Here is a 13497-nt window from a genome sequence, read left to right on the forward strand (position 1 = left end):
ACATTTAAGTGGTGGAGTTTCTGAACACAACCAGTGAGCTTTTCTTCATCCCTAAATTTATTAATTTAAAAAAATGTTTCAGGCCTGGGACAAGGTGAAGGTAACTTCTGAAGCTCCCCTCCCCAACACTATATCACTCTCAAAACCTTTTTCTTGTTTTCTAAAAATGTTTGCTCTGCGGCTAGTCAGTGGATCAGAGGGCCTCCCGAGCTTTGCACATGGGTCTAAAGGAAGGTTTTTCCTTTCTCGTTCCCTCCCTCCTCCTCGGGAGACCCCTCCCCCACCTCGGGCGAAATTCCTAAATAGAGCGAGTCCGGTGGACCGCGGCTGAGCGGTCAGCATCCCCTTTCCGGCCGTCTGCTGCAGGAGCGTCCGAGGTGTAGAAATCTGGAAGCTCCGGGACAAAAAGGGAGGTGGGAGGGGGTCGCGGGAAGGCGGCGCGCTCCGGGAGGGTCCCAGCACTCCCTCGGAACCACAGATGTTTTCCTCCTGGCCCTGGGGCTCCGCGTCCCAGCCCCGGGCGTTCCGGCATTTGTGTGTCCCGGTTTCCGAGGAAGGGATTACGCAGCGGGAGCAGCCGCGGCAGCGCGGGCGTTGGGGCCGCAGGAGCGGTAACGAGGCGCCTGGCCTTCTTTGTTGACTTTTAGGTCTCGGGCTGAACAGAAGATTTATTCGCTAGGAGGGGAAAATGCCCAAACAATGAAGAACTAACTGCACTTGTCACCTCGAGATGCTTGCGGTCCTTCTCTCTGTCCTCCTTCCCCGGCAACCGGGCGCGCCGGCGCCCAGCCCGAGCGCGTCCTAACACACCGGGCGCAGATGGCATCGCCCAAAGGTGGCCGAGGGTGCGGTTAGAAAGTAGTCTGAGAAGCCCATGAGGCGATCCCCGCTCCCCGCGATCCACGGGCTAGCTCCCCAGGCGGGTCTCCAGAGTGGCCTCGGCCGTAAACCCGCCGCGCACCGTCCCCCGCGAACCTTGAAAAAGTCTCCGCCAAGTAAGACCAAGAACTGAGGCCGACTTAAGCCTGGTGGGTGAATGCAAGACACTTTATTGCTAATATGTTAGAAAAAGGGAAGGGAACAAAGTAAGACGATTCAGGTTCCGGGTAAGATTCCGAGGATCAAGCTCATGCCTTTATATTACTTTTGGAACTCGAATTTGCCAACGTTGCCCATTGTATAAATATAAATAACTATTGGGATTGAAAGCTTTCCCCTCTCTTTGAGACTTTAACGTCCTTCCGAGAGGCCTCTAAATTAAATTTTGAAGTTACTCAAATCAATAGTTTCCATCTCCTCCTTTTATTAGCTGAAGTGAGAACCAGGGGTTGGATTTCTGGATTTTTCTCAAGTGCTACATGGCACCCCTTCTCTCATCTGGGGAGGCAATTACTCGATAATTAAGGGACTCACACAGCTCTTTTTATCTTGTCCGCGGTAAGGAGTAGGCGATCAAAGTAAAGGCTGTCCAAGTTCAAGCCCTGGCTAGGATGGAGTTCATACACAAGGGCTCAGGCAGGCCAGCCTCTGCTTGGGCTAGTGTTGTTATTGTTGATGTCAATCCGACGAGGCTTACAAAGAAATAGGTGGACTGGAAAGTGAGCCTACTATCAAAGGAGATTACTGATTTTGTGATCTCAACCAACTGTAGAGGTGTGAAGTTGCATTCGAAAGCTTCTTAGAAGGCGAACAAATCATCAGTTTTTAAGTTCTCAGGAAAAAAAACATTTTTGAAACAATATTTTTTTTAAAATACCTTCACAAAATACAAAATACCCACAACCCTGAAATGTCCTGGTGGCACAAAGCTTCCCCTGCAGGAGTGAATTGACCCGGGCCTCCCTGGGCCTCCTCTAAAGCTGCCATGATGGTTAAATTTTGTCTCTCCTTTAATAAAAAGACCGTTCCGGATTCCTCTCTTGTAGACAACTTAATTTTATCGGCTACATCTGATATTTTATTCTCACTCAAATACTTTTCAGATAAAGGAAAATGATACACTGGAGAAGGGGGGGAGGTAGTTAAATTAATAATATTTGAGTTCATTGTAGAAAGGCTCAAAGGAAGCACAGAAGACTTAAGCCCTTGTCAAAAATTGAAGTAAACATTACAAGGAATAAAGAATCTTTCAAAAACTCAATTCTTAGGATATTAAATCAATTTATCTACCTTTTTATTTATCTACTTTTATTGAATCTCCTTAATTACTTTTTCCTAGCTACACGTTCATATAATAAAAATAAAAAAAACAAAATTTTAAGATTCTTTTCGTTTTTGTCATTTCTGTTCAGTGTCGGGCTTTGAAAAATATCATATTCAGAAAATCCATTTTGGATTTAATTAAGGAAAATAGCAGAAGTTTTCTTTTTGTTAACATTTGATTTATTTAAAGTCCTTAGCTGCAAATGATCAAGAACATATTCCACAGCTTAAAATTTCTCATTTTCATTATTTAAATCAAAATATTTTGATTACAATCACACTGATAAAAATTAACATTTTATTTTGTAATTTTAACCATCATTTAAAGCAATTTCAGCTGTAAAGAAAAAATAAACCATGCAATAAATTAACATTGAGAAAGCGAAGAAGAATAATAATGGAACCCGTCTGGCTATACTAACACCATGTTCAACTGTGAAAAGTGCATTAACACTGAATGAAACAAGCACACGATGGCAATAATTAAAATGGCCACAATCAATTGGATTTTGGAATTTGGACCAAATTTTGAAATACAGCTCCCTATAACTTATCTCTCCTCCAACACTGTAATAGTATTCCCCCCTTTTTTTTTTCTGGAAAAAAAATATCCTTTAAATGGTATAAATACAAAGAAGCTAATTTTACACATGTTATATGACCTCAGAATGACATGACCATGGCCCTCTGCAAAACAAGGAGTAGAGTTATTGACAAGGGCAATTCTCAAGGAATTGATTCCCAGGGCTATGTGTGGTTGGAGAGGAGGGGAAGAGGGTGTCTTTGTAACTTCTTGGTCCGGCAACTCAAGGGCAGGTATATCACCGACCTATTACCTTTATATGTTACATAAATATATGGATGATGTCTACATATCTGAGCATGTGCATAAATAAGTTCATATATATGATAGATATGTATTTCATTGAGAGACATCTGCTATCTGAATGTATCTGAAATGCAAGCCGAAAAAAAGTGGCTCTAATCTGTTTATGTTTTGCTGTGTAACAGCAGCACTGTCCTTCAATACTTTTAACAGTCCTGGTGTCTACTTGTTTCTTCACCCTTTCAGTTCTTATGGTTAAGAGTATTGCCATGGACCTGTAAACTGTGTGTCTGTGTGGGGGGGGGGGAGGGGAATCAGGTGAGGAGGGGAAAAAAAGCACAAACAAATACTTTACAAGCTTGACCATCTTTCTTTTTTTTTAAATAAATCCTGCACAGACTAAAACATGTCTGCGGGGGGGGGGGGGAGGGAAGAAAGGGAGAAGGACAAGGAAGCAGGAGGATTTATATATATATACACTTGTGGATCATTAAACTTTGCAGGACAACTTTTTTTGGTCTGAGGTTGGTTTTCTCTGTAATAATATACACAAGGCGTTTTGAACAACAGTAACAAAGTAACAGTCTTTTGCACTAGGGGAAAGATTGTGCACACACACAAAAAAGGAAATAAAAACAGTTGGGATTTCATGATGCTGCTGTCGGCTTGGTATGTGTGGCTTTGTTTGCTGTTGATTTCTCTCTCTCTCTCCTGCTACCAGCATGGCCATGCCAGACAGACCCCCGGTCCCAGGGAGCTAAGAAGTGTTTAGAACGGGTCTGGAATACACACCTTGGTAGTAGGCTGGCTCCAGGGCTGAGGGCTCAATGGGGCTCCTCGTGGCCACCGAGGCGCCGCCGAGGGGCAAGCTGGCGGGCAATGCGCTGCCGTAGGGCGAGTACTGTAGTGCCTGCTCGTACGCCTTGAAGTCCAACTTGTGCTGCTGCTCCGAGGAGGACATGAGGTTGTTGATGGAGAAAGGATGGTTGAAGGAGTAGTGAGGGTCCCCTTTCATGTGCAGCTGGGACTCGTGGGGTGCCAGGCCATGCGCCGGGTGGGAGGGGGGCACAGATACCAGCGCCCCAGGCCCAGAGCTGATCGGAGGAGCAGCCGAGGTGGCTGGAGTCTTCAACTCCGAGGCGCCCCCTGTCGCCGCCGCCCCGCCGTGGTCCAGAGTCTGGGGGCTGGCGGCGGGCCCGGGGGCCGGCGCGCCCTCTAGCTGGCCGGCCTTCCCGTGCACACCGCGATGAAGGGGCGAGTCGGCGCTGGGGTTGGCAGCGCTCGAGGGGTCCTTGCGGCTCTCTGGGCCACCCTTGGGGCCGCCGCTGCCGCTCCCGCCCCCGGGGCCCGGCTGCTTCTCGCACTTGAAGCGCTTCTGCCGGCGCAAGTAACAGCCGTTCTCGAACATGTTGCCGGAGTCCGGGTGCAGCGTCCAATAGGAACCCTTGCCTGGCTTGTCCGGGGAGCGGGCCACTTTGACAAAGCAGTCGTTGAAGGAGAGCGAGTGGCGGATGGAGTTCTGCCAGCGCTGCTGGTTCTGCCGGTAATAGGGGAAGAGGTCCATGATCCACTGATAGATCTCGCTCAGCGTGAGCATCTTGCTGGGCGCCTGCTGGATGGCCATGGTGATGAGAGAGATGTACGAGTAGGGCGGCTTGGCGTGAGGGTAGCTGCGCTTGAAAGTCTTGGCGTCGCCGCCGCCGCCGCCAGCGCGGCTGCGGCCCAGGTTGGACGGCGCGTACGCCATGGGGCTCATGCACGGGTTCATGGCTGCCGCGTAGGGCCCCAGGCCATTCATGGAGGCCGCCGGCTGCGCGCCCATAGCCCCCATGCCGCCTGGGCTCAGCGTCGTCCCCATGGCCGTCACGCCCGCCGTCATGCTATTCATGGCGCCCGCAGAGCCGCCGGGCATGCCAGCCACCGCCCCGGGGCTCAGCCCGGCTCCCAGGCCCGGGTTTGCGTAGGACATGTTGAACGAAGCCGGGGTCATGTTGCCGCTCGTGCTCATGGTGTTCATGGTCATGTAGGTGTTCATGGAATTCATGGTGCCCAGACCCGAGTTCATGTTGCTGACCGGGACAGAGGAGTAGGCCTGGAGCGGAGACAGCGTGAAGAGGCCCCGAAGGGCTGAGTTAGCAGTGGGCGCGCTGGTGGCTACTGGCCCCCCGGCAAATCCGAAAACGAGAACTCGAGGCCATTTCTGCAAAGTCTAAGATCCCCCAACCAGGGGCAAACCGGCGGGCGCCCTCCCCAGAGCCAGCAAAGAGATGTCGTGCACGGCGGGGGGGGAAATCCTAGCTCGGCAGGCATGAAAGCCAAGAACTCACAGAAAATATGTCCCCAGGAAGATGTGTAATCGCCTTACACGCCGGGCTTAGGGGCCGGCTTCTGGGGCCCCTCCATCGCCTCTATCCACGCCAGGCCGGTATCCCACTTTCCACCCCAGATCGGGCCTCGGCAAAGCCGTCCTTTTGCTTGAAAGGAGTTAAAACTCCGAAAATAGAATTAATATCTCGGATCCTCGGCTTATTCACTCCACCTTAAGCGTGCGGTGGGTATGACAGTGCTTCCCTCCATGCCCCAGCCCCCACCCTTAGGCGGGCAACATCCCCAGATTTGCGCCCATCTCGCCTAAGCCTGCCAGGCCTGGGCTGACCACCTAGCGGCCTGTGCTGTTTCGGGTGACAGTTAACCTCTCCCTGATAGAGCAAATCATCCATGGCCATATGACCAAACATTTCCAAACAATTGGCTTTACTGTCTTAGCAGCTTTCACCAAATGGTGACTTTTTGTTGTTCATTATATTTAGAAGTAGTGTTTTCCATCTACCTGTAGCAACTGTAATATTAAAAGGGAGAAAACTCAGAAGTTGAGTAACTTTTTGGAAAAAATAGGTATATAATAGGAGAAAGAATAGGGGAGGGTACATAATATCAATGCACAACCTACATTTACATTTACAGCCATTCATAAACTTGAACTAATTTCATTACCTATTTCCAGGCCCCTAATGTCTGAAAATTTTGGTGACAAAATTTATAGTAATAATCACATTTTTTACATAGTCTGATATTTTGCCACTGATCATCTCAAAACCTGGCTTTTGAAACTATATGAATAGTATCAAATACTTTAAAATTCAAAAATCAAAGTCCGCTTGCTTTCTCTTAATGCTATTCTACTTCTCCAATTCTAACCTGTAAAGAAGCTCTTTTCATAGAGAATTTAACTCACTAGTGAGCGGAGATGACTGTACCTGAATTAAATCTGAGGAAGTGTTCTGAGCTTCTTAAATCATCAGTAGGGGAAAACTCTTATCAATGGCAATCTGAGAATGCACTAGATATGTTAAAAATACAGAGTATAGAAATGTAAAAACTACTTATCTGTTAACTTACTAAAAATAATAATATCCTTACATTTATTTTCATCCAAAAACATGACTTTATTTGAAAACATAAAAGGTGAACAAACATTTAATTAGGCACACATTCTGCTATAGTATGCAAATAAACTCGGGATATGTCTGTGAATATATACACATATAAATTTAAATAAATTAATTACCATGAAAGTATTTCTTGATTTTATGTTTTTCTGTGCATGTCTTAAAGTATATTTTACTTTTCCTCTTCCCAAGATTATCCAAGGCAGTTTCAATAAACGTTTTCAATAATGGTAAATTTTTGGAGGGTAATCGCCAGTTATTTCCAGAGAAATACTTTTAGGAGTAGGAGGTAGTCCTGCCTGTACCTGGTTTTCCTCGCAATCCCTTTGTGCACACTGTATTGATAAAATAAACCACACGAACGTGCCACCAAGGGGACAATGAAGAGAAACAGGTTCTCCGCCCGCCCGGAGTGCTGGAGGAAAAGTCAGCTCGCACTAGCGCCACCCAGCGGTTTTAAACAGGAAGAAGCACACTTCTCCCCAAACAGGGCTTTTGAAGAACTTTTACAAAATTTCGGAATCATTTCATTATCAAGATTCGCATTATTAGCGGCTGCGCGCTTTCATCAGAAGACATCTGAGAATTCAACTACGGCAGGAAGAAACTGCCCCGCAGGCGAATTCTAGCCTTTTCAGACTTGCCTCAAACTCATGCCTCCGCCAGCCAGCCAACCCGCGCGAGACACCCGGGTCTGGGCTCTGGCTCCCGTTCTCCGCAAGCAAGAGGCAAGTGTGTCCCAGAGAGCGGGTGCTTTCACAGCAAGAGTTTCCTAAAACCGTCTCGCCCGCTCTGAGCGCCGATCGCCGGAATCCCGTCCCCGGGCCGGGCTGAGGATCCGGCCCCAAGGCCCGTTTAGCCAAGGCCCGGCCGGGGCTAACCCGGGTGGGTAGGCACCGGTGGCAAGGAGGAGGCGCCCCCAGTCCGCCCGCTGCCCGCCTCGCCTGGTTTCCCCCGTCCCAGCACTGGCTCCAGGAACGTCCCGCCTGCCGCCCGCCTCTCACCTCCTGTGTGTCCGCATAGTAGCTGTTCCAGTCGCTGCTCTCGTGCCCTTCCATCTTCACAGTCCCTAACATCCTGGAGCCACCCTGCTCGCTGCAACCATCCAGCCCTCTGCGAAGCGACTGGCAGCCGCGCGGCCCGGGGCGGGGGGCGGGGAGCCGAGCCGCTGCAGTCACCCGAGCGCCCGAGCCGGCCCAACGCCACCCTAGCGAGGAGGAAGCCAGGAGCTGCGGGGCGCGGCGTGCTCGGCGGCGGCGGCGGCGGCGGTGGGGCGGGCGGGGGCAGGCGGCGGCCGCGGAGCGCGGCGCCGGGGAGCGCCTCCGCGGGAAGTGAGCTGGCGGCCTCTGCGAGATGAGTGCAGTTGAGCTGATGTGGATCTTACGTCGCTCGAGTGCCCACCTCCTCGTCCTCTCCCCATTTGTCCGCCGCACAAAGACGCTCGCACCTACAAAGCCCGAGGTGCACCTGCGAGGCGGCCGCCCGCCAGTCCGGCCGCCGCGCCTCCCGCCCCGCCGCGCCGCCCGCCGCCGCCGCGCGCGCCCCCTGGGCCCCCTCCCGCCGCGCCCCCTCCCCCAAACCCGACCCTCACTTTGTTTGCCAAGCGGCGTAATTGGTTTAAGCCGGCAGGCTGGGGGAAGAGGGAAACCCGGGTGGCGGTGGTGGAGGCGGGGTGGGGTGTGTGTGTGTGTAACCCCTCTTTGGAAGAGGGAAAAAGAAAAATAGGCGGGGCCGGGAGTGCTAGCGAGGGTTTTGGATGGGAACCGCGCAGCCGATGAAGCACTGGGGGCGGTGGCGTTGGAGCCCGGGCTCCTGGGGGTAGAGCCGGCTACATGACCCCAGGGCTCCCCTGGGGGACCTTCGGCCCTCGGTGCTGCGACCCCGTCCCGCGCCCCTCCTGCCTCCTACTATTCTGCCCGCTTCCAGCTCCCGCCCTTCTGATTCCTGACCTAAAAGTTCAACCCCGGGAGACTGGAAAATTCAGACTTCCTCCTCCCACCCCCGGCCCCCGCCCCGGACTTCAGGATTGAAAAAGGAAAAAGCCCCACTTTTGCCCCGTCACTAGAAACTCGGCCATCTGAGTCAGCCGAGCCAGGTGACGTTAGGCCGATCCCGGCTCCTGGCTAGCAGAGTGAAGACGCTGCCACGAAACCCGTACCTGCGGCTAAGAGCAGGTGAGTCACAACACCGTTTTATATCTTTATGACATAACTTTTTTTTTCCACCTCGATCCGCTCTACTCCCCCTGTCATCTGCAGCGATCATGAAGAGGAAGAAACTGAGAACAGATGTCTATGTGATAGGGCAGGCGGACCCGAGTCGGGCCGTCCTCCCTCTGCCCAGCTCCTCCTCCCGCCCCCCTTCCGCAGCCTCGGGGACTGAGCTGGAGGCGACCGTCTGGTTTCTGATAGGGAAAGGTCAGGGGGAGGGGACATCTCCCTAAATACGCGCCGGGAGAGGCTGGGCTCGGGCGCGGGAAAGCATCTACTCGGCTAGAGAGGTGCCAGGCCGAAGCCAGCGGTGGCGACGGCGGTGCTTGGTCCCATCTCTGATCTGGAGTGGCCGGGCTGGGACTGGACATCCGTGGGAAGTGCTTCTTCAAGCAAAGCCTCTTGGCTTCTATGAGACTCTGGGTAGTGGTTTGCCCACAAGCCTTGGGGAGGACCAACTAAAGTGACTGGGTGGTAGGCAGTGAGTTGGTGAGAGGTTGTGCTATGGTGATTGTGTGGTTCTGAGTGTGTGTGTGTGTGTGTGACCATGTATGTACTGTACTTTCGGAGAACCACTAGGTTTAAGTAGCAATAAAAAATCTTTCCGAAAGGACTAAGAATCCGCGAAATATTCTTGTTTGGCAAAGTTTTAAACTTATTAATCTCATTTTAAGAAATGTGTTTTAACTTGTCTTCCAAACAGATTCCTTTCCCCCCCTGTGCTTTGTTCTTACAAACCTTTCTTCCTTGAAATCTGGCAAGAGAATCACATTAAATCCTTGAACCAAACAAATCTCTTAAATCAGCAGGAGAGCCTGAGAGGGTGAAGATGTGTAGTTAAGGAAATAAAAAAAGATAAAAGCATTGGATTCCAATTCCTTTAAGAAAAAAAAAGGGAGGGTGGTGGTAGTGAGTAACGTCACATTGTAAGGAAAGGCTTGAGAGTGAAATTAAATCACCTGGAACTCAGCAGCCAGTCGCCCTCCCCAACTGCAGCTTGTCCCTGGGACTGCAAGCCAGTCCCATCAATTTGTGTAAATGTATCTGCAAACGTGTGGGTCTGCACATATTTCTCAGGGCGACAGTCAGAAACTAATTCTTTTGTGCCAGGTTCCCATCAACAGCAGGACCTTAGTCCCATTTGTAAAGTACACGGATGCATAGGCTCCTCAGCCTGACTGGGGAGGTGGGGGTACTTTCAGTGCTAATGAGCTTCCTTGTTCCTTCCCGCGGTGATTCGCCAACGCCCTCTTGGCTCTTCCACCACATCCAGCATGACTAGGGTATTTTCCTTGGGTAGTAACAACTTAGCAATAACTTTTATGTTGCACAAAAAGCCGGAGCTTTAAGGGGAAAATAAACCAAACCAAAGGCTGTAACCGTAAAGGGAGTCAAAAAAAAAAAAAATCTTCCTCTCAGCCCACATCTCAAACCCACTAGACCTCATCTTACAAAAAATTCAGCTTGGTGGTGGTGGTGGTGGTGGGGGACACCCATTTTTCAAAGCGGATGGCCAAAGTGAAGTTTCTTCAGGGCTTCTCCAAAGCTCAAGATCGGTGGTGAAGAGCGGGCTCTGCCAGTTTTAGAACCTTGATCCAGCTTGGGGACCCTGTCCGCAGCCCGAGGAATTCCCGCGATCACAGCGCCTCCTGTAGTGAAAAGGGAACGCGGAATCCTGCCGCAGGCGCCCCCAGCCAGCACTAGCAGGCGAGACTGGAACCTCGCACGCCTCCCTCAGCCAGAGATTTTTGGTTCCTAGAGCCGACTGCCCGAGGCCAAGAAGAAGGAAAGGCGGCAGCTCGGTGAGCTTCTAGCCTCTCTCCATCTCGGTCGCGGTGTTCCAAGACACCTAACAAATTTAGAAGGTGAAGTTCTGGTGTACCCTGCTGCCAGTCGGTCATTTCCCTGAGATTTAAAAGCGAATCATCAGTGCTCTATTGGGTCTTTGGTTTGGAAAATTAACGACCAACAAAACTGCTGTTTCTAGGTTGCTGACCAGCAACCAGGTAACAAGCCCGGCTGCTGCAGCCTGCTCATTTCCAACCTTTTCTCCCTAATAGGCCCTGCCTTTACGCGGTGCAGAAAGATTGCTGCGCTTTCCAGGCAACTGGACCTGCCTTCTGTGTCGGGGAGGTGGGGTCGCGGGGGGGAATCGAGGTAAGGGAGCCCCGAGGGTAGCCACGTGCCGGCTCCTGGGGCGTCCCGGGCTCAAGTGGCCTGTGCCAGGGCGAACAGAGCGCGCCTGGAGTGGCCTGGGTAGCGGAGTGGGCAGGCTCCTTGGATGGAGGCAGTCAGGGCAGTCGCGATGGCAGGTGCGCGGGTACCTCCAGGTGAACAAGGACGGAGGAAGGGGCCCCGCCCTTCCCGGAAGCTGCGCCCTCTACCCCCTTGGGGTCCGCTCTCCTCGCAGTCGGGCCCTGGGGACCGGTGGCGCCTGGCCCACCCACCGAACTTAGCCACCTTCGCTCCGCTCTCCCAGCATTACCTGGCTAGGAGCCCCTTCCGCAGATCTCCACTCGGTCAGGGAGAAGTCGAGGGTGACGATTGGAAGCAAAGGCCGGGGGCTCGCGCCTCGGGCCCAGCTGGTTGCCTGTGGCGGCACCAGGTCCTACCTGTTCAGCGGGACCGTTTAGACGCGTGGCAGACAGCAGGGCCCGGGGCGGCGGGGTCTAAAAATGTGTCCCCTTTCCCCACCAGCCCTCCCCTCCCCGACGAGCCTCGGCCAGATCTCGCCCGCGGCCGCGGGCCCAGGGTGCACGCTCGCTGCAGGGTGATCCGAGCTCCGCCACAGGCTCCCACCCGCCCCCCAGATAAGAAGCTTCGATCCTCCACGTCCCGGGAGAATCAGACGCCGAGGAACTAAGACCTGTCGCCTTGCACGCGGTTCACAGTCTCCTGGAACCGGGCCCCGGGTCGGTTTAGGACCGAGGAAGGCTTGGGGCGCTGGAAACAACTGTCTGCTCCTGCGTATGCCTGGCCCTCGAGGACAGAGGTGTGTGCGGGAGCTGGGGAAGGGCCGGCGCCGCGAGAGGGCGGACCCCAGCGCCGGCCTCGGCCTCCCGCCCACCGCCGCGGCCGCCGAGACGCGGCCTTCGGGTCCCGCCGCCGCCCAGGCCAGGGTGAGGGCGCAGAGGGTCAGAAGAGCAGCACCGAGCTCCTTGTTCCTCCGCTGCCTCTCTCTTCTCCTTTCCTTTCTTCCTCTGCCCTTGCTCAGTCGTGTCCGACTCTGTGACCCCTGTGGACTGTAGCCCGCCAGGCTCCTCTGTCCATGGGATTCTCCAGGCAAGAATACTGGAGTAATACTGAAGCCATTACCTTCTCCAGGGTATCTTCCCAACCCAGGGATCCAACCCAGGTCCCCCGCATTGCAGGCGGATTCTTTACTGACTGAGCCACCAGGGAAGCCCTTGCTTCTATCATTACATCAATTTAAGAAATTAATTCACTAGGCGTTTGACCCTCAGTAGGTAGGGGCCACGGGACCGCCTTAACCCGCCTTGTCGGTTCCCTGCGGGGAAGTCTACGTTTGCAGGCAGGTATCTGTGTATGTGGATCCACAGACATACACATTCAGGGCTTTCACTTGACTGAAAAAAAATTTTAATGTAACATTTTAATCCCGGTTCTTCATCCCTGGGTGTGTCCCTTCCCCTACAGCTCCTTGAGCCGCTGCAGGGTTTCTGAGCGACCCGGGTCGCGGGCCGGGCTCGCCCACAGCCGGATGTCGGAGCCGGAGCTGCTCCCCACCCGGCCTCCGCCCGCGGGCGACAAAACCGTCTCTCTGGCCGTGAGCGAGCAGCGCCTTGCCAAAATCAACTCTCATTTTCATGAATTGAAATGAGAAAGGTTGGGAAGGGCGACCTGCCCTCCTGGGCCATCACTAGCCTTGGGAGGCAGGAGTCAGAAGCCCGTCGGTCCTCGCAGGGCCTCTCTCCTTGGAGGGTCCCGCATAAAACGCGACACCCCGCCCCGACCCCCCGCCGGTCCAGGCCAGGTCCCCGAGGCCGTCGCGTGTCTCCAGGCAGTCGTTTCTCCGAGTCACCCGACAGCTTTATTCACTCCAGCTGGAGAAAGTGGCCCAATCCCTAAAGTCTTTCCTCACCCTTGCACACTCCTGGAATGGTTATCTCTGCGTAGTGGTGCCCGGATTTTCCCCCTGTGGTTACTTGAAAACCACTAGGGAGGGGGTCTTGGGGGGAGTAACTGGAAGTGCACTGCTTCAGAGTTGAAACAATTATAGGTGTGACGAACGTTTAAGTCTGAGAGCAGAAAAGGACTAGAGTGGCTGAGGCCCTACTGTGTGCCACCGAAGGAGCGGGGTGGGGTGCGCTTGAGGCTGGGAGAAAGCTTTGAGATCCCAATCTTTTCCTCCTATGCTGCTCCAGATGTGCAGCTGGGAGATTGGAGGTGTAGGGGTTGGTGTGTCAGAACCTCCATTGCTTCAAATGGCAGAAGCTCAGGCTAGTGGGAAACAGTGATGGAAACAAAGGGTTGGGGTTGCTTGCTTAGACCTCAATCCTTCCCTAATTGTTAAGGAATGTTTAACTTCTCAGTCCCTGAATTCCCCCTTCCCCATCCACCGGTCTCCCCCAAACGCCACCACAGGTACACCCAGGACTTTCTCACGGCCCTTCAGCCTGACCTGGCGGCTTAACTTGGGCTATTCAAATGTGATTACCCTCAAATTTACATAGTTCTATTTAACAGATGCTTTTGTAACAATTATATAAATCATATCCTACACATGGGGGTGAAAAGGTAAAATGTGTTATAGCCAGGCTTTTCCCATTGTACTGGCTTCCTGATCTCT

General features: G+C 52.7%; 1 protein-coding gene and 1 long non-coding RNA gene across 2 annotated transcripts; both read right to left on the reverse strand.

Annotated features, from left to right (window-relative positions):
• Positions 1020-7735, reverse strand: FOXA1 (forkhead box A1). Its single transcript, XM_018066512.1, has 2 exons — positions 7482-7735; positions 1020-5120 (listed from the first exon to the last, which is right to left on the reverse strand). The coding sequence occupies exons 1-2, from the start codon at positions 7551-7553 to the stop codon at positions 3786-3788; spliced, it is 1407 nt and encodes a 468-aa protein (XP_017922001.1). The 5' UTR covers positions 7554-7735; the 3' UTR covers positions 1020-3785.
• Positions 9554-11689, reverse strand: LOC106503369. Its single transcript, XR_001297041.2, has 2 exons — positions 11173-11689; positions 9554-10336 (listed from the first exon to the last, which is right to left on the reverse strand). It is a non-coding gene; the product is annotated as an uncharacterized LOC106503369 (long non-coding RNA).

This window comes from Capra hircus, chromosome 21 (assembly GCF_001704415.2).
Source record: "Capra hircus breed San Clemente chromosome 21, ASM170441v1, whole genome shotgun sequence".
NCBI classification, from domain to species: Eukaryota; Metazoa; Chordata; class Mammalia; order Artiodactyla; family Bovidae; genus Capra; species Capra hircus.

What these genes read in the sequence shown, in the direction of transcription:
- FOXA1 (XM_018066512.1), bottom strand. Translation starts at nt 7,553, where the DNA reads ATGTTAGGGACTGTGAAGATGGAAGGGCACGAGAGCAGCGACTGGAAC. An exon ending in ACTATGCGGACACACAGGAG is followed by an intron (nt 5,121 to 7,481) that starts GTGAGAGGCGGG and finishes TCTCCGCTCCAG; the next exon opens with GCCTACTCCTCTGTCCCGGT.